General features: G+C 44.0%; 2 protein-coding genes and 1 long non-coding RNA gene across 5 annotated transcripts in view; 2 read left to right on the forward strand and 1 right to left on the reverse strand.

The window, feature by feature from the left end:
• Positions 1–26,289, reverse strand: part of IFT140 (intraflagellar transport 140) — an 88,780-nt gene that overhangs the window by 5,529 nt on the left and 56,962 nt on the right. For all 3 annotated transcript variants that reach the window (XM_088656631.1, XM_088656632.1, XM_035130435.3), the window contains exons 19-29: positions 9,521–9,698; positions 7,587–7,777; positions 7,019–7,114; positions 6,275–6,407; positions 5,960–6,103; positions 4,306–4,434; positions 3,245–3,427; positions 2,197–2,403; positions 1,435–1,647; positions 1,190–1,356; positions 505–646 (exon numbers count right to left, since the gene is read on the reverse strand). In XM_088656631.1, coding sequence (XP_088512757.1) covers positions 505–646; positions 1,190–1,356; positions 1,435–1,647; positions 2,197–2,403; positions 3,245–3,427; positions 4,306–4,434; positions 5,960–6,103; positions 6,275–6,407; positions 7,019–7,114; positions 7,587–7,777; positions 9,521–9,698 — 1,783 coding nt within the window. The remainder of the gene's footprint in view (positions 1–504; positions 647–1,189; positions 1,357–1,434; positions 1,648–2,196; positions 2,404–3,244; positions 3,428–4,305; positions 4,435–5,959; positions 6,104–6,274; positions 6,408–7,018; positions 7,115–7,586; positions 7,778–9,520; positions 9,699–26,289) is intronic.
• TMEM204 (transmembrane protein 204) overlaps positions 16,911–26,289 on the forward strand; it is a 34,501-nt gene continuing 25,122 nt past the window's right edge. The window contains exon 1 of the mRNA XM_035130445.3: positions 16,911–18,056. Coding sequence (XP_034986336.1) covers positions 17,777–18,056 — 280 coding nt within the window. The 5' untranslated portion in view covers positions 16,911–17,776. The remainder of the gene's footprint in view (positions 18,057–26,289) is intronic.
• LOC148683695 (uncharacterized) lies at positions 19,016–20,010 on the forward strand. Its single transcript, XR_015946785.1, has 2 exons — positions 19,016–19,593; positions 19,631–20,010. It is a non-coding gene; the product is annotated as an uncharacterized LOC148683695 (long non-coding RNA).

Genomic DNA, 26,289 nt, shown 5'->3' on the forward strand with positions numbered 1-26,289 from the left:
TCCCCGCACACCAGGTGTTGGTAAGAGCAAAGAAATATCCCCTGTTGATAATGTTTATAAATTATATTTGGAACTGCCACCTCCTGCCATCCAACTATATAATAATCTTATTGAGGACTGATTTAGACATTACACTTCTAGTGAGTTATTTTTCATTTGTGCTTCTGAGAGCTAACCTACACATTCCTAAAAGAATCATTGGAGATCTGCATGCCTGAATATTCCCCATTCTCACAGGTAGAAAACTAGAAGGGCTGCTCCCTGACATTCTAGCTCTGTGTATAGGGAGTTCCAAAAATGCATGCAAGAAAGATTCAATTATGCTTCTGACCTATTTTGCATACAAAATAGTATGCAAAATTGTACCACCACATATTATCTGTGATGATACAATCTCACAAGAACACTATGTGTGGTGCTGAATACTTTGAATGGGTCTGCCCATTTCTTATCAAAGAGGCTTTTCTCTTTTGAAAGACCCTTGAAAGAGCCTAGACCACTCACCATCTGGAATTCTTGGACCTGTAGGTGGTGTTCTATCAGGAAGCTGAGAACATCTCCCAGGCGGATGGCACTGTCAATGTCTGGCTCACCCAGGAGTAGCTCACACTGCCTTGCTGCCTCCTTGGGGTCCTCTGAATAAAGCCTAGGAAGGGGAAACATCAGACACTAAGCGCTATGGGAGAAAAGCTTTTGTTATATCTTTTGCCTCTTAGTGGAAAAAACTGTTTGATGCTCATCAGGTACAGAAATCTAAATACATGCATGCTCCAAGTAGTAGTATTTCCTTTTCCCCTGAATATTTTAGAAGGGACTAAGGAAAGAGCAGAAAACATAGATTGCAGGTGAGTTGAAGCTCCAAGAGGCACACAAGTTTCCATCCCCACTCACAGACACCAGAATTTTCATCATACACTGCCAAGACTTTGCCCCCACCCTTCTGTTCTTCACCAGGAATAAGAGAAGGGTTGTGCACAGTTCCGATTGGCTGGCTGCTGTGTCAATCGCAAAGCCAACGTGAAGCAGACATAGTGGGAGGGGGAACCATCCCAAGAGTCTAGTGAGTGACCAGCTTATCATTCACAACCTCTTTCCGATTGAGCCTCCTGAACTGCAGAAGTCCAGGATGCTTTTGACAAAGAATATGCAGCATCCCCAGTACACAGAAGTCTTAGCTGTTTCCTCTCACCTCCGGGCCTGAATGAATCTCTTCACCAGGGCCATCTTGCTGTGGAGAAGTGCAAGTTTGCTCTCCTGCTCAACGGGGCTGCGTGTCTTTGCCTTTGACAAGCACTTGTATGCCTCGGTTAGGGCTCCCAGTGCCTTCTCATAGTTCTGGTACTCATCCACCTCTACCTGCAGAGAAAGTAAATGGGATGAACTTCACTTTCTTTTGTGCAACCCAAGCTCTGTATCTGAGGAACACCTACGCACCTGAGCACAAGCATCGTAGAAACCAGCTAAGAGGTCAAGAGCCCTCCCTTTGGTGTAAAAGCTGATGATGTTCTTCATAATCTCTGGGTCCTTGCGCCAGTCCAGGGACTGGAGATAGTTGGCAGCCATGATGTAAATCTCTCTCTGTCTGGAGACACCAGCAAAAAACACAATCTTCTCTGTGTCTCCCGATTTGAGCAGGGCTCTCATTGCCTGCAAATGAAGCGGCAGAGTTGGTGAGGCTTGCATTTGTCTCTGGCAAACAGCAGCAGCAAAGCAGGCAGAGATAGGAAAGAAAGACCTGCAGAATTGCATGTTTCAGTCCAAAGTTTAGTACCCCACAAAAAATTCCCATCCCCACACTCTTAGGCTGAAGACACAAGGTTTTTATCAGTGATAACGAGCACCTTAAATCAAGATAACCTAACAGGAAGCAAGTGCAGAAGAGCAAGGCTTGGGAGTAATATGTTCCTAGCACCTCATTCCTAAGGTGACAGACTGCAACATTCTGCATTATTCTGTACATTACAGAAAGCAAAAAAGCATGGGTGACGGAGGAGAGGTCATTCAAGCTCCAGGTTCAGAGGTGGTAACATTTGCTGGAGAACAGGCCTCTCTCCTTGCCCAGTTTGTGGGCTTCTTTGGTAACTTTACCTGCCAAAGTTAATAAAAGGTGCCCTTGGTCACCAATGCTCAGACTTCCAGAAACGTTTTAGTAGCATCAGCTCCTGCCAGCAGCCACAGCAGTGCGGCACAACTTGCCTTCAGTTTGTTCCCCGACTGTGTGTACTTCTTAGTGGCCATGTGGTAATTGCCCTGCCGCATGCAGCAATCGGCAATTTGCTCTAGAAGTTCCCGTCGCAAGTCCTCTGGGACCTCCTTGGAGTCCTTTGAAATGGTCATCTTCTCAGCCATCTCCTCAGTGATGGTCAGATTCTGTGTCAGACAAAGCTGGAGAGCATCATGGTACTGCAACAGAGAAAGAGAGAACAAACACAGTAAGATCTTGCAAGGTGAGTGGAGGTGGAGATAGAGGGAAGGAGGGATGTGGGGAGGGACGGAGGACAATACAACTTGCCAAGCCCCAGGATGAGAGCATCTTTTGAAGAGCACTTTCTACCTCTGAGGTAGGGCTCAAGCCAAGCCATTATAAGCTTCAGGGTGTTAGGAATACACCAAGGCAGGGGGGGGGTGCAGAGAGAGGGAGTGAGACGCGAGTCAGATAAACTGCTTTAGCCACAAAATGAGCACTGCAGACTATATCATGGCATCAAAGGTCATCAACCTTGGGTCCTCTGACATTGTTGGATTCTCCCAGCCAGTCAGGGATGATGGGAGTTGCAGTCCAGCAACATCTGGGGAACCAAAGTTGAATAGCACTGTTCTAGGCAACTTGCAATCTGAAGGGGTGTTCAGCAGTTCACTCAACAAATACCGTATGTCTGGCACTTTTTGGACACCTTTTGGGTCCTCAAAATGGAAGACACATTATTTCCTCTGCCCAGCTACACAAGGCATTCAAAGTGATTCTGTTCTGTGTTACTGTGATAGGATTCAAGGCTTAAAAGGGTAGCTATCAATATATGATCCCAAGAAATTTCTAATATGCCCTCCCCAAATCCTATTATACCGGTACTTGAACCATTCTGCTTGCCAAATAAAGTTTTGTCCAAAGACCATGCAAAGCTTTAGTCCAGAAGAGATTTTGGGAATGTTTCCTAAAAATGTTGGTTTATGGATTGCAAGGTCAAGAACTGAGGGCATAGAGGACAAGGTTGCCATTTGCTGAAATGTCATATATACAGGTTACCTTTTTGGCAGCTAGCAAGAGTTCAACGGCCTTCTCATACTGGGCATGTTCAATGAAGAAGTCAGAGCAACGAGCCAGCAGGGCTGGGTCCGACTTCTCGTCCAAATCGTCAGCAATGAGCTGCAGGGCTCCAAACTGCTCTGTGGCAAAGGCCAGCTCCAGAGCCTTGGACAAGTGCCCTGCCTGTCAAAGAAGAGACAAGGCTTTAGCTTCCTGATTTTTCTTCTTCTTTATAATCCACTTTTCAGAAAGATTTCTTCACAGTGTGGTAAACACAAATATATGGATACCGAGCATACAACAATATAAAGACAAGGTGCTTGGACTGGTCAGGGCAACTGCTAGGTATGCCTCTGTTATTGCCTCCCTGTGAGAGGGGGTGGTGCCTGTTTGCTTGAAGGAAGCAGTGGTAAAACCACTCCTCAAGAAACCATCCCTGGATTTGGAAAATCTAAGTAACTACCAGCCAGTTGCTAATCTCCCCTTCTTGGGCAAGATTCTTGAGTGGATGGTTGCAGACCAGAGCCAGGCGCTCTTGCAGGAAATTGATTTTCTAGATCATTTGCAATCAGGGTTTAGGCCCAGTTTTGGCACATAAAACTGCTTTGGTATGATCTCCTCTCTTGGGAGAGGCACAGGGGAAATGTGTCTTTCTTAACTGTCCTCAAGCTTTTAAACATGTTTGTGGGAGGGAAATTATTGGTTTGTTTTTGTTTTATTACTTATTTTGTGTTCTCATTTTGTATTTTTATGATGTGAACTGCCCCGTGATCTTGTCATGCAGTACACAACTTTAATAAACAACAACACCACACAGTTTTAAAACAGCCATCATCACACAGTGCGACTATGAAAACAGCATATAACTGGAATAAAAACAGCACCACAAAGCCACACACGCACATATATGAAAACACATGTTTTCAAGGTCCACTTAAAAATGAGCAAGGAGAAGTCCACATGGCCACTGCAGTACAGAAGCCTGCTGATCAGCCACCAGGAAAGAATTATGCCTCCCACAGTAGTATTCATTTGATTTGAGAAATGACGGAAGTGCTTACCTTGTGATACAGCATCACTGCCCTGTCCATTTGTTCCCCCTTCCCTTCGTAATAGCGGGCTGCTTCTATCATGTCTTCTGGTGAGCTGAGGAGAGCCAGGTTCATCAGCTGGTCATCCAGATTGTTCTCCTACTCCAAAAATATTTACTGTATTAGGTATGGTTGGACTTCCCACGAGGCACACTGAGGCAACCGCCTTAGGCAGCTGATGAGGGATGGCAGCAGCAGCAACAGCACCTATCTGTTCCTCCAGAGTTCCCAGCCATTGCCAAATGTTGCCACTTGGCCTCCCCTGGGTCCCTTAATCTGACTTTATAATCTCTGGCATGATGAAGGATGCTTCAACTGTCAAGCCAGCTGGCTTCTGGCAATGTAACTGTGGGGAGGTGCCATCTTGCCCTTCACTTCAGGCAGCTGGTTATGGCTCTTCTCTAGAATCTCCCTTCTCTGAGTTCCATTGCTAATGCCCACAGTTAAAACTGAGAATACAAGATGAAAACCAGAAACTAAAGCATCTCATAGGTTCCCAATGTTATGCAATTTCTTTGAACTGGGCAATTAAATTGCTTGTTTACTATCTTAATTTCCATGTATTCGGAGTTCTAAAGAGCCAGGCAGTTAAGAAATTTTATTATTATTATTTTTTTAATTTTTTAAAAAGAGCTTTATTCAAAAAATTTCAAAAAATACAAGAACACATATGTAAATCAAATAAAGACAAAAATACGTTTAAAGTTCAAAATTAACAATAGCCAAAAGAAAAGAAAAAAAGAAAAGAAAAGAAAAAAAATCAAACCTATACATAATAATGCCTAGGCTCAACGGTACGGGAAAGAAAGAAAAAAAGGAAAAAAGAAAAAAGAAGAAAAGAAAGAAAAAAGGAAAAATGAAAAAAAAGAAAAAAGAAAAAAGGAGATAAAAATTGTTTCCTATTATTTGTAACACGCGTTCCTAAATATATTACTTATCCATTGCTGAACTCTAAGTTGTATCTATATCATAATGTGAATTTATTAGTTATGAATTGCAGTTAAGAAATTTTAAATAATATTTATTCATTTCAGTGCTAGCTTTATTCTGTGAAAGGAACCCACACAGAGGTTCCCGGGTGGTCTCCTTTCTAGGCAATGACTTGCCCCAGGACTGTTTAGCTTCAAGCAAGTGCCTTCAGATCATACCCAGGAAATAACAGCAGCAGCTCTATCAGTTTTAGCTCATGCAGACAGAATTCATTTGCGGAGAGACAAAGCACCCTTGTAACCCTTTTGGTGCAATGGACACATACATCTTCCTTCCAGGTTGTGCCTCCACTGCTGGAAAATTGCCTTTGTTCACTACACAAACCTCAAACCTGGTAAAAGGCGATTCTCTAGCCTGCTGGCACTACTGATACTTTAATCAAAAAAGTGTGGAAGAATGTTGATGACATCACATTTCCATGACTTCTCTCTGGAATCCTCAGGCTGAATGTGCTGAATAGCATCCACAACACGGGGACAATAACAACTAGCAGGGATTTGTACTTGAGAATCTCTATGCATTTTTTTTGGCACTTGTGGCTAGCATTCCCCATTATCGCCACAGCTGTGAGTCAAAGGGCTCTCTATGGTTTCATTTGGAAACTGATGTGATAGTGTGTGAATGCTGCATGTACCTTGCACAACCGAATAGCGTTGTTAAATGCTTGTGCTCTGGTGTAGAAGTGCACAGCCTGGCTGATGTCATCATTGCTCTCATAATGACGGGCGACGTGATATGAAGCTGCCCAGTTCCCTGTTGCATTTGCTATTTCCGCTGCCTGAAATGAAAGGAGGGAGAAGAAAAACCATGATTCTTATTGCCCAGGTTAAAGCATCGAATGGCTGCCAGTGCTAGAGAACTCACAGACAGGAAGCTTAATAGTAGTATTGAAAGAATGTATATGCTGCCTTTCCTTTCTAGATGGAATAGTGAAGTGGTTCAAGCTTACCTTCTGGGTGTTACCCAGGAAACAATGAATACGGACCATGGAAAAATAATCCTGAGCCAGTTCGTAGTATTTTAACGCCGCATCCATGTCTGCCTGACCTTCCAAGTACTGGGCCCACCACTTCCACAAGCCCCTGGAAAAGGAAGAAAGGATGACTCAATTAATTGATTAAACAGTGTGCCCTACTAGATGCAGTACACAAGACAGCTAGAGCACTAGCTTTGCAACAAAACAGAAGTGCTATGGCTTCCGCACAGAGGTGCACAATCTAGATGTGAGGGACAAGACAGGGTGGAGATGTCAGAGTCTGAAAATGAGCCCCGAGGATGCTTCACCGAAGATATAGCCACTCTAGAACACCAATGCAATAAGGCTGACCAAGTACAAGTGTCTTATGATCACAGCCTCTGAAACAGAAGCTACTGGCAACTCATGTGGCATGAGAGATCATTGGAGGTTTTTAAGCAGAGGTTGGATGGCCATCTGTCATGGATGCTTTAGTTGAGATTCTTGCATTACATGGGGTTGGACTAAATGACCCCCAAGTTCTCTTCCAACTCTATAATTCTATAATTTATATTCACTTGATAGCAGGCTGGGAAGGAGATGGCAGAACTACCAGAAGATCTTTGTCTGGCCAGCAAATAAGACCAGAATGATCTTGCCCTCTCTACTGCAGTCACAGAGCAACTGGCAGCTGGAGCAGAGTTCAGTCTGGCATGGAGGGATCACACAAACACTCACTTGTCTTTCATCTTGTTGACGTAAGACTCCAAGGCCTGTAGATCTTCTGAAAGCATTCGGGGAACCTCAAACTTGTGCGTCTCTGACTTCTCATAGCTGTGCAGGAAAACAGCATGTTTTCATTAGGTTTTCGGGGCACAGGACTGGGAAAGTGGCACTGCTATGCACTGTCCTACATATATCAACACTGGGTCGATGGCATGAAACAGGTGTATTAACTAGAAAAGTTGGCTACTAGGTGTTCGTATGCCAACAAAACCGTATCACGACTAGGAATAAAATGCTGATGTAGCTCGGACTGCTCTAACAGCAGTCCTTTGCACACACCCTTAGGACTGGAGGTTGCATCCAAGACGGTCATTTCCCCCTCCATTCCTCTTCCCTGGAGCACCATCATGCACCCTTAAAATTGGTTTAAGAGAATTTGGGGTATCCTCCAGAGCAGGGGTTTTTTTTTGGGGGGGGAAGGTGCAAGGAGAGGAGAGGAATGGGAAGTCCCGTTGTGTGAGCTGAGCTCTCTGTGCAAAGAGTTGGATACAACGGGGTTGGGACTCAAATTAATACTTACTAGGTCAGTGCAAGATTGCGCTCAGCTATGGCTTCCAGGTGCTTTGCATAACTGTAGTAGGTGGTGCGCAGGTGGACGCGGTCGTGAACCTCGGCTACTTCTATGGCTTTGTCCCACTGATCTGAGGCCTGGTAGAACTTGTTCAAAAGGTCATAGCGCTTGCACTGCTTATACAGTTGCTCAGCATCTTCCTGGAATGGAGATCAGACAGCTAAAGAATGAAGAGTGCTTTGGAAATGATGCAGATTTTTATATTCATGAGCATATATATATATATATATATATATATATATATATGAAGGCATCTTTGTACAAAAAGGAAAACAGGAAGACAAAAATGCAACAATGAGAAATCACAATGAGTGATTCAGAACAACAAAAGTAAAAAGTGCATTGCGCAAACAATATAATAACTATCTGATGAAAAACTAATGTGGGTGATAAAAAAAGTAAACGAGCATTTGGCCAATAAAAATGTAAGCGATAAGGCACAATAAGTCCACTAATCATTATCCAAAGTGCTTAGTATAAAATAATACATTTAGTTATGTCAAGAGTACATGTTTCTTTTTTAGAATTTCCAAGTTAAAAAAATGGGAATGACAATGTTGCAATTCTGAGCATTGTGAACTCCCCTGATATTTAGAAGAATGAAAGGCAGTAAAATTTCAAATAAATAAATATGATACGGTACCCACATCATAAGTGATGAAAAATACTCAACTAGCCCCCCCCCCAATCTATAATGCAGCTGAACAAGTGAGCTGTCACTTGTAAATTACTAATAATTTTTATATTGTGTTTCTCATGAACTGCGGGCAGGTTGAGAGAGCAAAAAATACTGATCACACTTTTGCCATTTTCATTTTCCAGTTGGACTGTCCAGGCTTAGGCAGAGGAAAGGAGTTTGTCACGCTTCTGGTGTACAACAAACGTATTCCTTGTGATTCTATTGGAGTGTAAAGGAAATGACCTATTTTTTTCAAACTGTGTTAAAGCTAGAAATGTGAGAGAATTTTGCAATGCTGCCCTAAGAAGATTGGACTAAATGTACAGTATACATAAAAAATAAGAGCAATAATGTGCAATTTTGAGACAGGCAACAATGCACTTCCAATATTGCATAGTAGCAAGGGTTAATTAAAAGAGGAATTTGAAGAACTAATTGAGCCCACAAAGCCCAGAATAGAAGCATTATGACTGAGACAGGATGTTTAAATAAAAATAAGGAAAACGCTAAGCAATCAGACCTCTAGGTCACTTGGTGAGGGAGGCGGTCTCCGCATGCTCCAGTCCAACAGGCTGAAAAAGTATTGGCAATCTGTGAAGCAATTCCTCGGTAGAAATAAATGGAGGCTTGGGAAATGCTGCCGCCCTAGAGCAAACCTTGAACTTTTAGCAAAATGTGAAAACTATGCAGCTTTAGATGTTGGCTCATGAATTTGGGTGGGCGTGGGTGAAGTTATCAGACAAAGATCAAAGCAACATACACAGGACATAGCAAGCATGGAGGAAGAGAATGGGTAACATTTGCTCTCACCTATCAAATAGAGCTTCTCTTCCAAAGGCAAGTTTGCAGCGCCTTTAAAGTTTACTTTTGGTATTCAACAAGAAGTGGCTAATGGATTTTCAGCTGGACGGTCACATTTGCTGTTGACCAATTATCTGAGGGCTGCATGCCAGCGGAAGGCCTGGGAAAAGCAAAAGCGGGTGCAAGAGGTCCCTCCCAATCTGCTTTAAATGTGCAGCCTGAGTTTCCCAGGATGATACAGAATCCTGCCCCAAAATAGTGGCATTCTGGAAGTGCCTTTAGTCATCTTTTCAAAGTGGCTGTTTTCTTCTGCTCCAACACAATTTGGGGACCGTTTCATGCTCTCCAAGTGGCTTAATATGAAATGAAAGAGGGCTGCTTTGAAAAAAGACGTCTGACCTACCAGCATACCCAGCTGAATTGCCAACATGGCTACCCTGGCTTCCAGCTCTGGCTCTTGCTCAGCCTCCCGCAGTGCCTTGGCTCCTCTAGCGTGGCCCATATTCCCCAGGCAAACTTTGGCGACATCCAGCCTTTGTGTCTTCACACACATGCGGGCCATGTTCTCCCAGACGGATTCACTGCAGGAAATGAAGGGGTGAGATGGTGAGAGTTGTATTTCACAAAGGAGGAACCAATCTTGGGAAGGCACCATGGCAGCTGAACATGCCCTCATACCGGTCCTGAGTGAAACTGAACTTACATGTGAACTGCCAGCAAGCATGTATACTTATATACACACTGCTGAGAGGTATAGGATCTTTTACTGGAGTTATGACATGTACTTGTTATGGTTGTGTGTTAACCCTTAATCTTATGCCCACAAGAAACTCTCAAAGAAACAAACAAAACTTGGTTTATTATATAAAATGGGAGGGATAGAATATATAAAACTGCTGCTTGGACAGCAAAGTTACAGTCTAAGCAGATAGCAAATTACAATACATACACACTTGGATTAAACAGTAGAAGATTCCTGAACTATTGTAAAGGCCTACGGAAGCATGGCATGACAATCTTGCCATAAACCCACAGTAGAAAGAGGGAGGTGTCCTTAAAACAAGGCAGAGTATGTTGAGTCTTAGGGGAGGGAGCGCCAGGTTAAGTGCTGTCCTGTTGGAAATGTGAGAGCTACCTAACCTTTGAATTTAGGTTTCTAAAATACATTTTTGCCAAGGCACGTACCAGTGTGTGTGTGTGTGTGTGTGTGTGTGTGTGTGTGTGTGTAATGAGTGGTTCCTACAATTTCTATAATATATAAAAATTTATTATTATTATTATTACTTCTGGAATTTCCTGCTTAATTCTCACCTTGCCCATCTTAGTGAAAAATGGCTAAAGCTGGCCATCCTGTTTGCTTAACAAATGGGTGAAAGGCTTTGATAGCAAGCAAATATCTGAACCTAGGCACCTCTGCCTTTAAATCACCTTAGCTTTGTGTGGATGGATCATTCTGAGGAGTTGATTATTCTGTACTTAGCAACTAAATTTGTGTGTGTTAATCTTTTAAGTCAGATGTGGGTGAAATCAGAATATGCCCAAATGCCTTTCAGCGGGGGGCTGGGATCAAGCTCTTTCATGGAGGGTCTCATGTTATATGACAGTTATGTCAATCCTATGCTCATGCCACGATCTATGGAGATAAACCATATCATAAATTCAGATCAACACACACCTCCTTACAGCATCCCCTCCCCAGGTTTGTGCTCCGAGCAGCGGTGACGGAGGGGGCTTCAGCTCCCCCAATATTTTTTTCTCAGGGTGCAGCGCCACCCCCTGCTGCCGGAGGACACCCTCCACACGTCCCAGCCCCAGCCTCTGCCTGGCAGCTCAGAAGCCAGCAGGCGGCTTGGACAAGCGTGGAGGGCGATCTCCACGCTTGCTCATCCCAGCCAGAGCTCGGCTCCTCGGTTGCGTCTGGGACGTGCAAGTGCAGAGCCCTCTGCGCGTCCCACCCCTGCCTGGTGCATTGCCATGACACATCACATGACTGTGCCCCCTCAATGTGGGGGGCAAGTTGGAGCCCCTGGCTTCAAGCTGGACTGTTGGAACAACAGTGTGTCCATGCCTCCACCTAAAGTTAAGTACCCTTGCCTGATGGAATGCATGCAAGCAACCTGCAACTTCTCCTACACAGAAGTTGTTGCTGTGTCTGCCTCTTCAAGCCCCTCCTGGTCCTTGGAGACAGTGGCAAAGAGGATGAAGGGGATTCCACTGGCCCAGTCATCTCAGGAACAGTCTGCTCCTGGCATGTCCTGCACCTCCTCCCCTGTCTCCAACTGCTTGGCCTCTTCCCTTTCCGTCAGCCACAGCTCCTGCCACGGCTTCCTTCAGCCATGGGAGGCACAAAACCCCATAAATTGCTGACCCCTTCTCGTAGATCAGTCTCAGAGCCCCCTGCCTCTGCCACACACGCCTCAGAGCCCCACCATCCCTGACACCAGATGGCATTTTGAATCAAGGTGGCAGACCAAAACATCACTTCGGCATGACTTTGCCTGTTTTTTTGACATTGCTTCGACCGCCACTCGAGATATCATTGCCAAACTCGGCATGAGGGTTCCCAAGATGGGGGCAAGGGTCATCTTTGATGTTTGGATGCCAGACACCATTTTTAATCGAAACATGTATTGCAAAATTCAAAGGATGGTTGTACTGCAGTCTCTGCATTCATCCAGGGAAGTGTAAATCCAGTTGGTTCACTAAAAATGCAGACTGATCCTTAAGCATCTCTGCTCTTCAAAAAATGCAATTAAGATGGCAACCTAAAGGAATTAGAAGGAATGTTAATGGACAGAAGGCACAGACCTATTATCTTTAAAAATGTCTCATGGAATCTCCCTCTTGAAGGCTGCTGTTTTGTCAGTGCAGTCTATCAAAAGCCGCTTCTTTTCCTGCTGAATATTAAGCTCAGCGCCCCAAACAAAACAGAGCAAAAGTCAAATAACAACCAACTCAGCCCCCCACAACAGACTCTGAGAATTTCCTGAGTTTATCTTTGGAATGCTACCTCACATCTGCACTTCATCAGCTAGAGCAAGAGGTCCTAACAAAGACCAGATGCAGCAAGGGGAGAAGTGATGGATTACAATATTTCTTCCCTCATTTAAAGGGGCACAGCCTCAGTTTTCTACCTGTAAAATGGGAACACAAGTTGCCCGCTTCATAGAGTTGTGAGAATAAAAGCAAAAAAATACATTTTAAAAGTGCTATGAAATTATATGTTTAATTATAACAATTGCAGACTCGGTGTTTTCTTGTCATTTGCCTCCCCCCCCCACTTTCATTCTAATCAAAAGGACAGAGCATCAACTAGAAGAAGGGAAGTGGGAGAATTCTGCTGAAAACAGAAACTGGAGTGAAAATTGATGATGTTTGATTATTTGTCCCATGTCCAGAATGAAATTAAACCAGCAAACGCAGCCAGTATTGCTATGGTTGCTGCTTTTAGCTCCCAAATGATACATAATTGATTGCATTTCCCCCTATTTAAACTGTGTTTCCTTTGCACTGAAATGGATGGGGTGGAATAACATAATGGCAACATAATCTATGTCATTATATTAACTAAATTATGTAAGTTTTGCCATAGCAAACAGCATGACAAATAATATGGATTTTGGAGGAAAATGAACTGCAGTGGAATGGAAACAGTGCTGCATGTAAAAAAAAACCAAAGGGTGGAATGGAAAATGATGCCTTCTTACATTCCTACCTACTAGTATAGGATATATTGCACCTTGTTCACAAAATCTCTTACTGATGTGATTGAGATGCTTTTTAGAATGGCAAGTATACTGAGGAGAAAAAAGGGGCATCCTGAATTACCTTGTGGAACAGCAACTCTCATCAGGCTTAAAAGCTATCTAAAACTGAGAACATTGCGGTACTTTAGTGACATATACAAGCCACAAAAACAAGGTATGTAAAAATGTACAATCAACTTCACCACTAGATGTGGAAATTAAAGAATATGACCTAATTTTGCAAGGGCTATGGTTGAGCATCCTTTCTTCAAATCAATAAATCTTCAACTGTCCAATGGAACATATGCAGTTGTCTTATGCCAAGTCAGGCCATTGGTCCACCCAGATATACCACTGAGCTACAGCCCTTCTTGTTATAGACCTTCTCAACAGAAGGCAACAATGCCATGTTAACACTGCGAAAGTCACTTCCCATTGAATTAAAATAAATGGGGATAGCGTTGCTGCGGGTAGGGGAAGAAGAGAATTTATCTTTTGCAGGACGCATATGCTCCAACAGATTAGTGCACAGCCTCCAATCACAGAAGAACGTAATATTAAAGTGGGGGGAGAGATGACTGGCAACTGGTGGGGGGTTAAAAAATGATAGGGGTTAAAGGGTGTGTGTGAGTGACATGCCTGACAGTGATGTAACTGAGCTAATACTCACCCACACTGATAGAAGTAGGAAGCCAAGGACTGCCATTTACCAGCAAGCTGGGTTAGTGGCTTGAATGGTAATAAAACATTGATTCTCCGTGCAATAGGAATATGTGGTGGGCTGGCTTTGTCTGGGTGACAGCTGCAAACAACTCCACAAACCCCAGGAAAACCACATTATACGTAAATGCCTGATGACTAATTTCAGCGTTCTCATTGAAAAAAGCAACAACACAACACTGAATGTGAATAACCCTAATGTGGAACAGTACAAACAACTTTGTTCCCTCTACCCCGCCCCACCTGCTTCCCTCCCCAGAAGGAGACAGGAACTAGAGAAGGAAAAGTATCATCCTGTCAGGTCCCCATCAGGATGGGAGCCATATTGAAGAACTATATAACTGAAATGGACCTCAAGATTTCCTGAGTTAAAAAAAAACACACACACCCTATGTCAGGGCCAGGAAGAGGGCAAAGCACTATTACCAGCTGGCTCATACCTCTCCCTCCTGCTTCCCCTTCAGAAGTAGAAGCAGAAGGATGCCCAAGTCCCCAGAAACACCTTCCGCTGTGCGTTCCTCTACAGTTTGCTTCAAGCACACAGATGACAGTTGGAAATTAAATGGAGGGGCCACTGTACAGCTTACTTCCATTTCTGGTGCAGGTCACCAAACTCCTGCCAAACACTGGCTTCAGTTAACTTAACAGGGTGAAGTTTCTGCACGATACCTATAATAACAGGTAATAATTCCCTTAGGTTGTGCATTTGGTCTTATAGTGGGTTTATTTGCTGTTCACCCATGACATTTTAGCATTGCAGGAGCAAAAGCAAAGCAGATATCAAGTTATATTGGTTTAAGTTATCATGACATCCTGCAGACAATCCTGCAGAGAGTTTGGTGAGGGTGCAGATTTCTGTTAGAGATCCCAAACAAGGCAGACTTTGCTGATGAGACAAATGACAGCTAAACCAATTCAGTTCTGTGGCGCAGACATCACCCCTTTCCCAGTCCATTCTACCGTCTACATATGTGTGATTATTTTTTATAAAAGAAAAAGATTGATATAAGCATGTGTTGTTTCCCAATGAAAGCCAAGAGTATCTACAACTCGGGCTTAAAAAGATGTAATCATCACACATGTTTGGATTTAGTGCAGTATACAACTAACACAAAAATTATGCCAAAAAGGAAGAAAGACACAGAAGGTTGTATCCAATGCTAGCCTTACTATTGAAATTAATGGACATGCCTAACTTGTTGTTTAGTCGTGTCCGACTCTTCGTGACCCCATGGACCATAGCACGCCAGGCACTCCTGTCTTAGTTTCATTAATTTCAGTAGGCCTACTCTGAGCATAATTGAGATAGCTACAACCTTGAATATTCAAAAACTTAAAAAAAGCAAAACTCATACTGATTTCAAGCTACAGTTACCTGCTAGTCTTATTTTAAAATTCTTGTAGTTTGGCGGGGGTGGGGGAGGCAGGTCTGTGGCCCTGCAGATATTGCTCCAGATGTCCCACAGATCTCAAACCCTTGGTAAATTAAGAACTTTCCCTGCATGTGAAGACAGGCTCTGGTAAATTGAGCAGACAAGACCAACATTGTGCCCAATGGTCAAGAAGGTGGTTACCACACGTGCCATAGAGGTAAGTTAGGGGCAGATGGGGCTTATCAACCTGGGAAGGTAGCCCATCTAGAAGAAACACTTTGGTTCTAAACATCCGCTGCTTTGAGGGATATCTTCAGGAGAAGAGAAGGCTAAGGAGTAAACCCTACACAAATCCAGGGTGGAGTCCCTAAGACAGTTGGATGGCGCCTTGTACACATCCTTCTGGCAACTCCTGCAGCCCAGCTGGTGTCAAATGTACTGCTGTACTTTCCTTTGGACCACATGAGAGATGCCAAGAAGTGGGTATTGTTGTCTGGGCAGCCCAGGACCTCCATACACACTGCCTAGGCTTGCACTCCAAGAAGGTCACTTCGGTACTGCTAAGGCAGCATTTTGATTTCACCCCTATAAGTGTACTCCATTGTCTCTCGAGACTGATAAATGCCATCATCTCTAAATATTAAGCCATGCTGGCTGGGGATGATGGGAGTTGGAGTCCAGCAGTATTTGGAGGTCAACAGATTGTCCACCACTGATTTAGTGTTACCACTATATTAGGAACTGTGTATAGAGATATGATATGAATGAACAGCACTAGTTGCACCTTTATTTATTTGTTGCTCCAATTGCCAGGTTTTTTTTTACTGGATACCTCTGCCACATTATTCACATTCATTTCTGCTTTTATTCTTTTTACATCTGCTGTCTGTTTTTACGAGCATTTTACTGCTTTTGACTATAGTTTAATTTTGAGTGAATACTTTCAGGTCATTAGCTGTTTTCAATTTTTTATGTGAAAGGCATACTGTACTTTAAAGTAAAATTAGCTTTTGCAAATAAAGGCAAGAGCTGTAGTAACACACATGCACACACACACAAAATGGGGAAAGAGTTGCTTGACTGTCCTTAGCACTCATCAACATGACCCATTTTTGTCCTGCAAATGGAATTACTCTAATAAAGTGCACACCAGCATGATGTGATGCTAAATTTGTCTTTGGAAGCATGGGCGTACCCAGGATCAAAACTAGGGGGGGGCAAGGGGAGGGGCCAAGGCACGGAAGGGGAGGGGCCACAAAGTGGGCGGGAACGGCGAACTCGCGCTCCGCCGGGCTGTGCCCCTCCCTAGCAGCAGGGCTGGTGGGCGGAGGCGGAGCCCAGCCCAGCGGAGCGCGAGTTCGGCGTTCCCGCCCACCGCGCCGCGCTCCCTGGTTCCCCGCCGCGCTTGGCCTTGCCTGAGGGCGCGCCGGGGAGCTGGAGGGAGGGTGCGGCGCGGTGCGGCGGGAATGGCGAACTCGCGCTCCGCCGGGCTGTGCTCCGCCTCTGCCCACCAGCCCTGCTTCTAGAGTAGGGCAGCTGCCCTAACTTGCCGCATGGTGGGTACGCCCTTGTTTGGAAGACAGATACTACTCTTACATACTTTTGGTTATTTTTCCTGTCAGTAAGAAAAAGAAAACCTCTCCAAACTTCTTGCTTTCATTGCCAGGATCTGAGAGTTTGATTTTTAATTTTTGCTTGGGAAGAGGCCCAGATAACTCTAGTCCTTGAAAAGCCTTGATTTTCCCAGTCGGGTTTCATAATTGGCTCAAGCCCCAACAGCTGAATCTGGCACATAAAAGGACCTGTAAAACTAATCCTACTAACACAATATCACTGAACTGGTTACATTTTTCTGGGAAGCAAAGGAAGCGAGAGGGAGGAGAATACTGGAATGAGGTGGGAGGCTTATGGGGGAGGGCAGGGGAGAGAGAGAGAGATTGGAACTTTAGAAGTCTCCCTTAGTCTTTTTCCTTTCAGGAAACACATCCTGTTCACATCTGACTGCTGTGGCAGTGGCTCTGTTTGTTGCAACCGGCTACGCCCTGAGGCTCACCAAAAACAGCCACAAAAACAACCATTTCCTCTCCATTGAGAGATAGGAGGAAAAAACTTCCTTGCAGCAGAGCTTCTGCTATCCTGCTTCTACCTCACACAGCCCTGACATTCGCAGAAGAACAGGGGCAGCAGAACAGATTTCCTTAGAATACACCAGCCTTCCAGGGCTCCTTGGGGAATAAGTGTTGAATTTTTCCTCAGAATTTGACTTGGTGTTAAGAATGAATTTCTACTGCGTCTGTGGGATGCTCTGAGTTTGGGGCAGCTGTGAAACGATTTAAGAGCTCTTGCTGCCTAACTCCTATGCAGATCTTAGTCTCCTCTCACAGCTGTGTTCCAGAAGGTTGAGGCACCCGGCACCGTTTGCAGGCATTTTAGCCTCGACTGTCCAAGAACACAGCACTTCCTACATCAACATTTCGCAAGTTGGCTCCAGAAAGAATGCACCTCATCTTCCAGCTCTTCACCAGCTTGGCTCTGCTCAAAGTGCAGGAAGGTGGATAAGGCACCGCTTGGGAAGACAGAACTCTGGAAGCCTCGCTTCTGCTTGTTATATGGATTTCCCCTCTGCGCCTAGTTGCTCTTTGTGCAATCAGAAACACCCCAGGAGCTGACTTTGAGAATGAATGGTGATGTTCTCTAGCCATTCATAACTTCATTCTGCGCCTGCCTCCATTCTGCAGCCCCAATTCAATGTACTGCAGCTGACCGGGACTCTTGGATCTTCTACAAAGAGAGGCTGCCAGCGGTCGATGACAGTCAGATATGACTGTCCAGAAGCTGGTAGCCACAGCTGTGTTGGTAGCTCTGGTCTCGCTTATTCTCAACAACGCCGCTGCCTTTACCCCCAACTGGGTGTATCAGACCTTGGAGGATGGGCGAAAGCGCAGTGTGGGGCTGTGGAAGATGTGCTGGCTGGCAGAGAAGGGAAGAGGAGGTGCAGGCACAGGTGCCAGGCATGGGCAAGGGGCAGAGCGTGAATGTGAATCCTTGGGCTGGGGTTCGGAGCCAGCTGGGTTCCAGGAATCTCGTAGCACTGTCAAACGTAAGTCTTGATTTTCATCATCACTATCTATCTTGTGTTATGTAGAGAGCACCTCTCGAGTCAGGTGTCGGCACTTGAAACATGGGAAGACCTGACTTTTGAAACACTTGCCATATCTCATGGCTCAACCAGAAAAGGGCTGCACACCTCAGAGAGGCTGTGGATTTCCAGCACCTCTTGAGTCTGAGCCCCAGTAAGTAAGAAAGAAACTAGAAGAGAGGGGAAAGAGAAAGCAAGTTTGGGTCGTGACAATTGCACACCTGGTCTCTAGCGGGAGGTGCAAACTGGAAGTTTTGAGACACCATAAGCATCAAACTCAAGTCTGAAACCAGGCCAAAGTGTGCAGCTTTGTGGACAGGTACAACTCCAATGAGATGAGAAGCTCTCATTTGTGTCTTTGCTGCTAAAAGCTTCATCTAGACATTCAATGAATGGAAAGTAAGCAAATCCAGTGAAGCAGGCTATGAGAGAGAAACAAAATTTTGCATATTCTGCATTCTTTCCCTCTCTCTCGCTGCCTTTCACAACTCTGCATCCAAAATAACCCATATTCTGCCACAGGTAAAGCTGAATGATGTGATCAGAATAAGTTATACAAATCTGCATGCATTTGCTTCTTGTGCACACTGCATTCTCTCCATCTCCCTGAGTATTGGAAATCTGGCCCAGTCCTTCCCACTCCTGGTTTTTGAAATTTGACCATATGTTTCCCACAAATAAACCACGAAGACTAGAAACTTAAGTTGGGACAGCAGTAATGTGAAGTACATGTGTCCCCCCCTAATGATGATACTGACAAAAAATCCCTTACACACAAAAATTAGTGATAGAAACCTCTTGTCTTAAGATGTTGAGTTCTGTGCCAAAAAAGCAACTGCTGGTGAGATGTGATTGTGGAATTAATGAAATCATGCAGCCCTGCAACTGACTCATGTTCCATTTCTGTTTCGTTCATGTAGATCTTACTGAATGGTTAAGACAAGATGGGGTGGCAGGGAGGGATAAAACATGCTTTGTTTCTAATGTTGACACAGTCTGCAGAAGAAGTGGCAGATGAAAAATGCAAATGGTATGGGAGTCTACCAGCTCCAGAGCTTCCAGAGACTTGTTCTAGGACAGGCATCCCCAAACTGCGGCCCTCCAGATGTTTTGGCCTACAACTCCCATGATCCCTAGCTAACAGGACCAATGGTCGGGGAAGATGGGAATTGTAGTCCAAAACATCTGGAGGGCCGTAGTTTGGGGGTGCCTGTTCTAGGATATGCTCTTTCCCCCTCTTGCCTCCTCTGAAGAGGTGCTGCCCCAACATCTCAGCCTGCTTGTGACAGAGGAAACCACCCTCAGCAGATTCTCACAACAATTTTGCCTGTAATTGGCTGCTTATTTATTTTTCCTGGCCCAGATTATATCTTAGTCCAAGATGAAGACATTATATGAGATGCTCACAGAGGGACACTCCCCTTAACACTTCATCAAGAGCCAATCAGTTAAATGCCATCAGTTTAGAAGTCCACAGTCCATGTCAGGAGTGGCTGTTGTTGCTCCTGATCACAGGGTCTTGTTAGAATACTGAGACGTCTGCATTTTACTTTTCTAACAAAGAAAATTTTCTAGCACTCATGCTGGTACCGACACATGCATTACTGTAAGATTTTTTTCAGATGTGGTTTCCAGTGTTGAACAAAGCTGTCCAACCCTGACCCAGGCCTTCCTTCAGAAAGATTGGCCTATTAATTCTGTTCTATCCTGTATCCCCTTTGTTTTTGTTTAAACCAGTTCACAAACCGATAACTTACTGTACACACTAACCTCCAGGAACGCACCATATGTTGTAGATATCACTGCAAATTCATTATGCTATTTTGTGATATACCAATGACATGAGAAGACTTGGTCTATTTATTTGTATCGGTTAATATTCTTAATAAAGAACCTAACAAAAGGCTATTCCATAGCAGAAAGATCTGTGGTTGCACTGCCACAGAAATATGCTGTAACTCCTGTGTTAAACTGCTTCTGAAGTATAACTCAGTAATTGTCTCGGGAGACATCTGTGTCTTTGCCATACAACATATCTGCAAACAGCCATCCAGCCATCCAGCCAACTACACTGGTTGGTTTGTGCTCTTGGACTAAATAGGGAATAAACTGATTTTAATAACATCTGAGGTACCCTGCTAGAGCAGACTAAGGGGCTATATCTACCCCACCATCCTCTTTTTCAAAGTGGCAAACCTGATGCCGCTGGGAAGCCCACAAGAAGGATGTGAGGGTTATAACCCTTTCATGCTGTTGTTTTTTCCTGCAACCAGCATTTACTGGCAAGTGGCCTTGGAACGTGGTGCTCAATGCAGTTATCACAGCTAACAATTGTCAATAAATCTCCATGCATTTCACTGATTCCCCTGTTATGGCCATCACCATGTTTTGTAGCAGTGAATTCCATACATCAATGCTGTGCAGATGACCCTTTTTGCATGTTCTGAATCCACAGCCAAGCAATTTCACTGGATAACTACAAGTTCTAGCATCATGTGAGATAGAGTATGCATGATTTTCTAAACTTCTATCATAACCACCTGCCACACTTTGAGTCACTTTTTCCCCTAAATTACCGGTATATAGCCCCAAATGGAAGGAGAAACCTGGGCCTCCAGAAGATGCTGAACTACAATTCCCATCAGACCCAACAAGACTGGGCAACAGTCAGAGATGACTAGAGCTGCAGTCCAATAGTATCTGGATAGTCACAGATTCCCTATTCTTCCTTTCCCCTTTCCTTATCTTAACTGCCTTTTTAATGGGACAGAATTGCATAAGCATGAAAAGTGAGGACCGTAAGGTGTGTTTTTTGCCTCTGAAAACCAGAACAGTGTGGCACAAGAAAATCTGGCAGTGACACCACCCCAGCATTCTCAGAAGCCTCATGTGTCAAAAAGCAGATGCTGCACAAAAAGTCCAGATCAGTCTAAAAGCTTTGGCACACAGTCAATGTTCAATGGATTTATACACTGACACAGAGCAAGTGTTAACTAATACACCATGTTTCATATGATACATAGAAACAGAACAGCTGACTTCTAACCTGATCTATGTCTATTTCGTGCTAGAGGAGAAGAAGAAAAAACTACGCGAGAAGGTAGCCAATTCTGCAAACTCCAATAAAATGCAGCCCAAATTAGTCTAAGGTGTTTGCACCTTTCAGTTCCACTGTGGAACAGAATGACAAAGAAGTTTCTAATATAGCTGTAGCACTGTTAAGAAGTATACAGAGCTCAAATAGAGTACATGAAATTAACCAATTTGCATACAGCTGCTTCTTTCCACTAATTTATTCTGCTTCTGCTTTTCACAGTGGAAGATAAAGAGCTCTTCTTTTAGCTCAGGGCAAGGGAGGAAATATACACCACTGCCTCTGATCACTAGAAGGCCTCCACAGCCTCCTACTTGTCTTGTAAGGTCTCATCAGGCCTACATGGTTGTTGTTTACTTAATCTAAACAGTTCCATAGGTAAGAGCCCTCCATTAAAAAGAGAGCTGATATAGCATTACTTTTCAGGCACCAAATTCTTACATGTGTGGTGTGATCTTATGTAGAATATAGTATATTCAGTATACAGTATATTTGGCTCTGTTTATAATCTACTTGAAGCAACAGAGACAAAACCTGGTTTATACAAGCAATAAAATAAGGTGCTAATAAGCGGTCTAAAAGACTACAGAGAGTAGGGAGGATCAAAGTGCAGAGTCGGATTTAGGGCAGCGTGACCAGTTCTGCTGCACTGGGCACTATGCCTTAGGGTTGTTGCAGGATGCTGCAACTATAACATAGTGAACTGAACAGAACAGAAGGTATGGGGTGCATGTCCAAAATTTTGGCCTTGTACAGGGTGCCACTGAAATTTGAAAAACAAAAGTCCGCCTCTGGGATCAGCAGCAAACAGGTCCCATGATCAGCACTGATTATCTCAAGGATAGAAGAATCTGTCAATTTGGGTTTATCTAGGTTTCTCATTTTCCTCATCTCCACATTTCCACATCAGATTGCAAGGGTGGGGGGAGGAAATCCATAAAATTCAACAGCATTTTTGTGCAAATTTCTCCTAATCACCATAGCTACCTGTTGTTGTTTTAAAATGCATATAGTTCCTGCAAAATTTCAGGGAGTATTCAGAAGTGCTATGCCAAATTTTTGTTTTAAGTCCATTCTATCTCCTTGAACTTGTACTACCTTGCTAATTCTCTGGATGTGAATGTTTTCCAAATACTACAACCCATTAGAAGGTCCCCTCACACTGAGCAAGTCTCCCATTCCTGGTCTGAAGAATTGCCTAAATCTCTTTAGATTTTTCTTTCTTTCTTTCTTTTAGAAAGCCCTTGGCACTGGAGATGTTGAATGGGATGTGGGCTTCTTTGTCAAACAGCAATCATGGTGGTTATGAATGAGCTGTTGTTGCTGCCCAGAGAGCAGGATGCTTAGACACTATTATAATGAGTGCTGCACTCAGACAGAGAGATCGTGTCTCTGGCTGTACTTGCAAAGGAATACTGTTTAGGCATGGCAGAGTCTAAAACCAATCATGGAAAGGAAATTAAATGGGGGGGGGCAGGAACAGGGGACTTGGACGATTCGCAGGGATGTTGAAGACACAGGAAAGAGGCAAGTGATATGAAGCTTGTTTCTCAAAGACGCACAGAGTAATGAAGCTATTTCCTTATTATAGCTCTTAGGGTCAAGCATGTCTAGAGGTGGGGAGTGGTCCAATATTGTGAGTGTCTACGTGACTCCCATGTTCACTAGATATAAACATCTGTCTATCCACAGGGTATGATTTATATAAAATATATTTTCATTATGAAATACCGGGGGGGGGGGGAAGTGGCAGCGAGGCCAGAGGCACGGCTCTGTGTGGGAAAAAGAAACTGGAAAATGTTTATAGAGGCATCAAACCAGACAATCCCAGGGATCATTAGCCATGTCTCTGCTATTTCTTGGAAAACAGCCAGGCAGAAACCAGAAGATACCAAAAATAGAGTTTAGCTAGGATAGGCTATATTATGGAGGCCTCTGTGGTATTTGAGTGCAAACCAAAAGGATGAAATAGGCAGGGTCCCAATTATGAAAACCCACCTTCTTCAAACAAATCCTATGCATTTTGCCACACGATTATGTTGTAAGACAATCTGAGGCACTTTAAAACACATCTAGCTGGTATCATCTTCACTGAAAAGACCTGGGATGCTGGTCTGTTCAAAAGAAAGGTGATGAGGGAGGATTTTTCAGCCATTTCCAGCCTGCTCCTTGCTATTCTTTCCAATTATTAGAAAAAATTGGGCAACATTTGCGCAGGCCTGTGGTGGGGTTTTTTGTGAAGGGTTATGTTCTGATTGAGGATCTACATCTCAACATCCATGGCAAGTGGAGGCTGCAGTATGCGTGCAGCTTTATTCTTCCCCATGAAGCAAACTTCAGCAGGCCAACTAGATCAGGGAAATAATAATGCATTGAAGAAAGGCTTACACCCCCTCCCACAATGCTGCTTCTCCTATCTAATTTGGGAGCCCCTGTAGCTGCTTTGAACTACAAAAACACATCCAGTGTTGCTTCAAGTTTAGCATATGCGCACATGTGCACAAGATGGAAAGATGAAGTCATCATACTCTCTCAGTCACCTATGTAACCCCCCCCCCCAACCTCTGCTCTTTCTTTCTGCCAATAATGGCATAAAGAAACATTCTTAAACATAACAATATGCAAGAAATTCACACATTGCACAGACACAGATATTTTTTCATCTAAGAACACATTGCTTGTCCTGCATGCAGAAGGTTTTTAATTTTCTCTGTGAAAAGAGATAAGAAATAGCATCTCCCTTTGAAAACGCAAAGCTCCTTGCCTGGTGCAGCTTTAAAGGGTAAAGGGACCCCTGACCATTAGGTCCAGTTGTGCCCGACTCTGGGGTTGCGGTGCTCATCTCGTATTATTGGCTGAGGGAGCCCGCATACAGCTTCCAGGTCATGTGGCCAGCTTGACTAAGCCGCTTCTGGAGAACCAGAGCAGCACACGGAAACACCGTTTACCTTCCTGCTTGGAGCAGTTCCTATTTATCTACTTGCACTTTGACATGCTTTCAAACTGCTAGGCTGGCAGGAGCTGGGACCGAGCAACGGGAGCTCACCCCATCACAGGGATTCGAACCGCCGACCTTATGATCAGCAAGCCCCAGGCTCTGTGGCCCTAGGCTTTGTGCAGCTTTAGCCAAGCATTTAAAGGCAGCTTTGAATGAAACTCAGCAAATCTCTTAATCTATCCCTGTAAAATCTTAATCTATCCCTGTAAAAATCTCTTAATCTATCCCTGTAATAAAAAAAACTGGATACATGTTTGATTGCCAGGGCTGCTTCTCACTGGTATAGAAAGCCATAAAATGTACCCCAAAATCCAAACGCAACCTTTCAGCAATAATTCACAGTTCAGTTTTTAAGTTTTTCAAAAATTCCAGCCACTGAAAGAGCAAACAAGAAGATAGAGATGTATGTTTAAATCCCAAGCAGAATGAGGTTTCTAAATGAGATCATTTTTATTTAATTACACCAGCAAATCACATACTATTGTCTAATCTGACTGTCATGCATTTACAGAGCACTAATGTCCCTGAGGACATCATTTAGCATAACCAAATAAAGCCTGTGTTCATAAGTATGAAAATTAAATTAACTGTACCTGCCTTGGTCTAGTCTGGATAATAGAAATGAAAATCTGAGTTGGTTTTGGAACTTGAATGCACTGCCAACCAGACCTAATTGATTTCCACTTGGTGGCTGCAGCACTATGTACATTTCCATGGAAGTAAGTCCTGTTAAATTCACTGGTGTTTACTTATGAGTAAACATGCATAGGATCAGACTGCACAAGACTAATTAGAAAACAGCAAAATTTGCTGTACAAGGTACAGGTTTGAATCAGAGCTAGATGTTACGGGAGATGCATGGCTGCCACCCAAAATATATAATGCACTTCCCCCTCTGGTAAGTTAAGTCCAGTCGTGAACGACTCTGGGGTTGAGGTGCTCATCTCGCTTTATTGGCCGAGGGAGCCAATGTTTGTCTGCAGACAGTTTTTCCAGGTCATGTGGCCAGCATGACTAAGCCACTTCTGGTGAAACCAGAGCAGCACACGGAAACGCCGTTTACCTTCCCGCCGGAGCGGTAACTATTTATCTACTTGCACTGCGTGCTTTGAACTGCTAGGTTGGCAGGAGCTGGGAACGAGCAACAGGAGCTTACCCTGTCACGGGGATTCAAACCGCCAACCTTCTGATCGGCAAGCCCTAGGCTCAGTGGTTTAGATCACAGCGCCACCTGTATCCCCTACACTAGACTTCTCCTGATCCCTGCTCTCTACTTCACTGTGGCATCATGTTATCTAGCATCATGTTATCTAGTGTTACCACAAGTTATGGAAGAACTATGAAGAAGAGGTGCAGGGCTGCTGTTTCTGGTGGAAGCCACACAGCTTTCTGTAACTGCAAATACGAGTGATTTGTCTGTTTCCAGTCCGTATCAATTTTGCATGTGTCTATTCACAAGTATGTTCTGAACTAAACCACTTCAGGGAGGGATGAAGCTGGGCACAACATGGGTTCCTCCTTGTTCTGGGGTGTCCCATGCTACCTTAGTGGCACAGAAAGATCATATACTGTAGCTGCTCCCACATTGCCAGTGTAACCTAAGGTGTTCTAAACTGAGAATACACTCACTTAAATTAAAATTATGGGTAAGCCTATTAGGAGGCAAGCAGAAGACTCTTCAGTCTATTGAGCTTATCGCCTACCTTGGAAGCTAAACATGAAGCAACACAATTTCCCCCATAGCATCAGTGTCAACTTGGCCCCTTGCCCTCTGCCCTTACCAGCAGTTAGGTGGTGCTTTTAGTGCAGGCCCACTGAAAGAATTGTAGCATCACAATGGTTTGTATGCAGAGCTAAACCAGGAAGAAAGTTGTATGAGACCAGATTTGAAGGGTGGCCAGGGGCCTGGCATAGCCCCATAGAAGACCAGTAAGTGTTGTGTAAAATGAGGTATTCATCAACAACACAACTTTTTAGGCTGTGCCCAATGAAGTTTTCTTAAACTAGCCTGTCAAGAGTGCATCTTGAGAAATGTTAGGAACAAGATGTTGAAAGAGAACTAAACATGTGGATTTCAGAGAGGAGATGTCCTGACTCTGGAA

This window comes from Zootoca vivipara, chromosome 13 (genome assembly GCF_965207765.1).
Source record: "Zootoca vivipara chromosome 13, rZooViv2.hap1.1, whole genome shotgun sequence".
Lineage (NCBI taxonomy): Eukaryota > Metazoa > Chordata > Lepidosauria > Squamata > Lacertidae > Zootoca > Zootoca vivipara.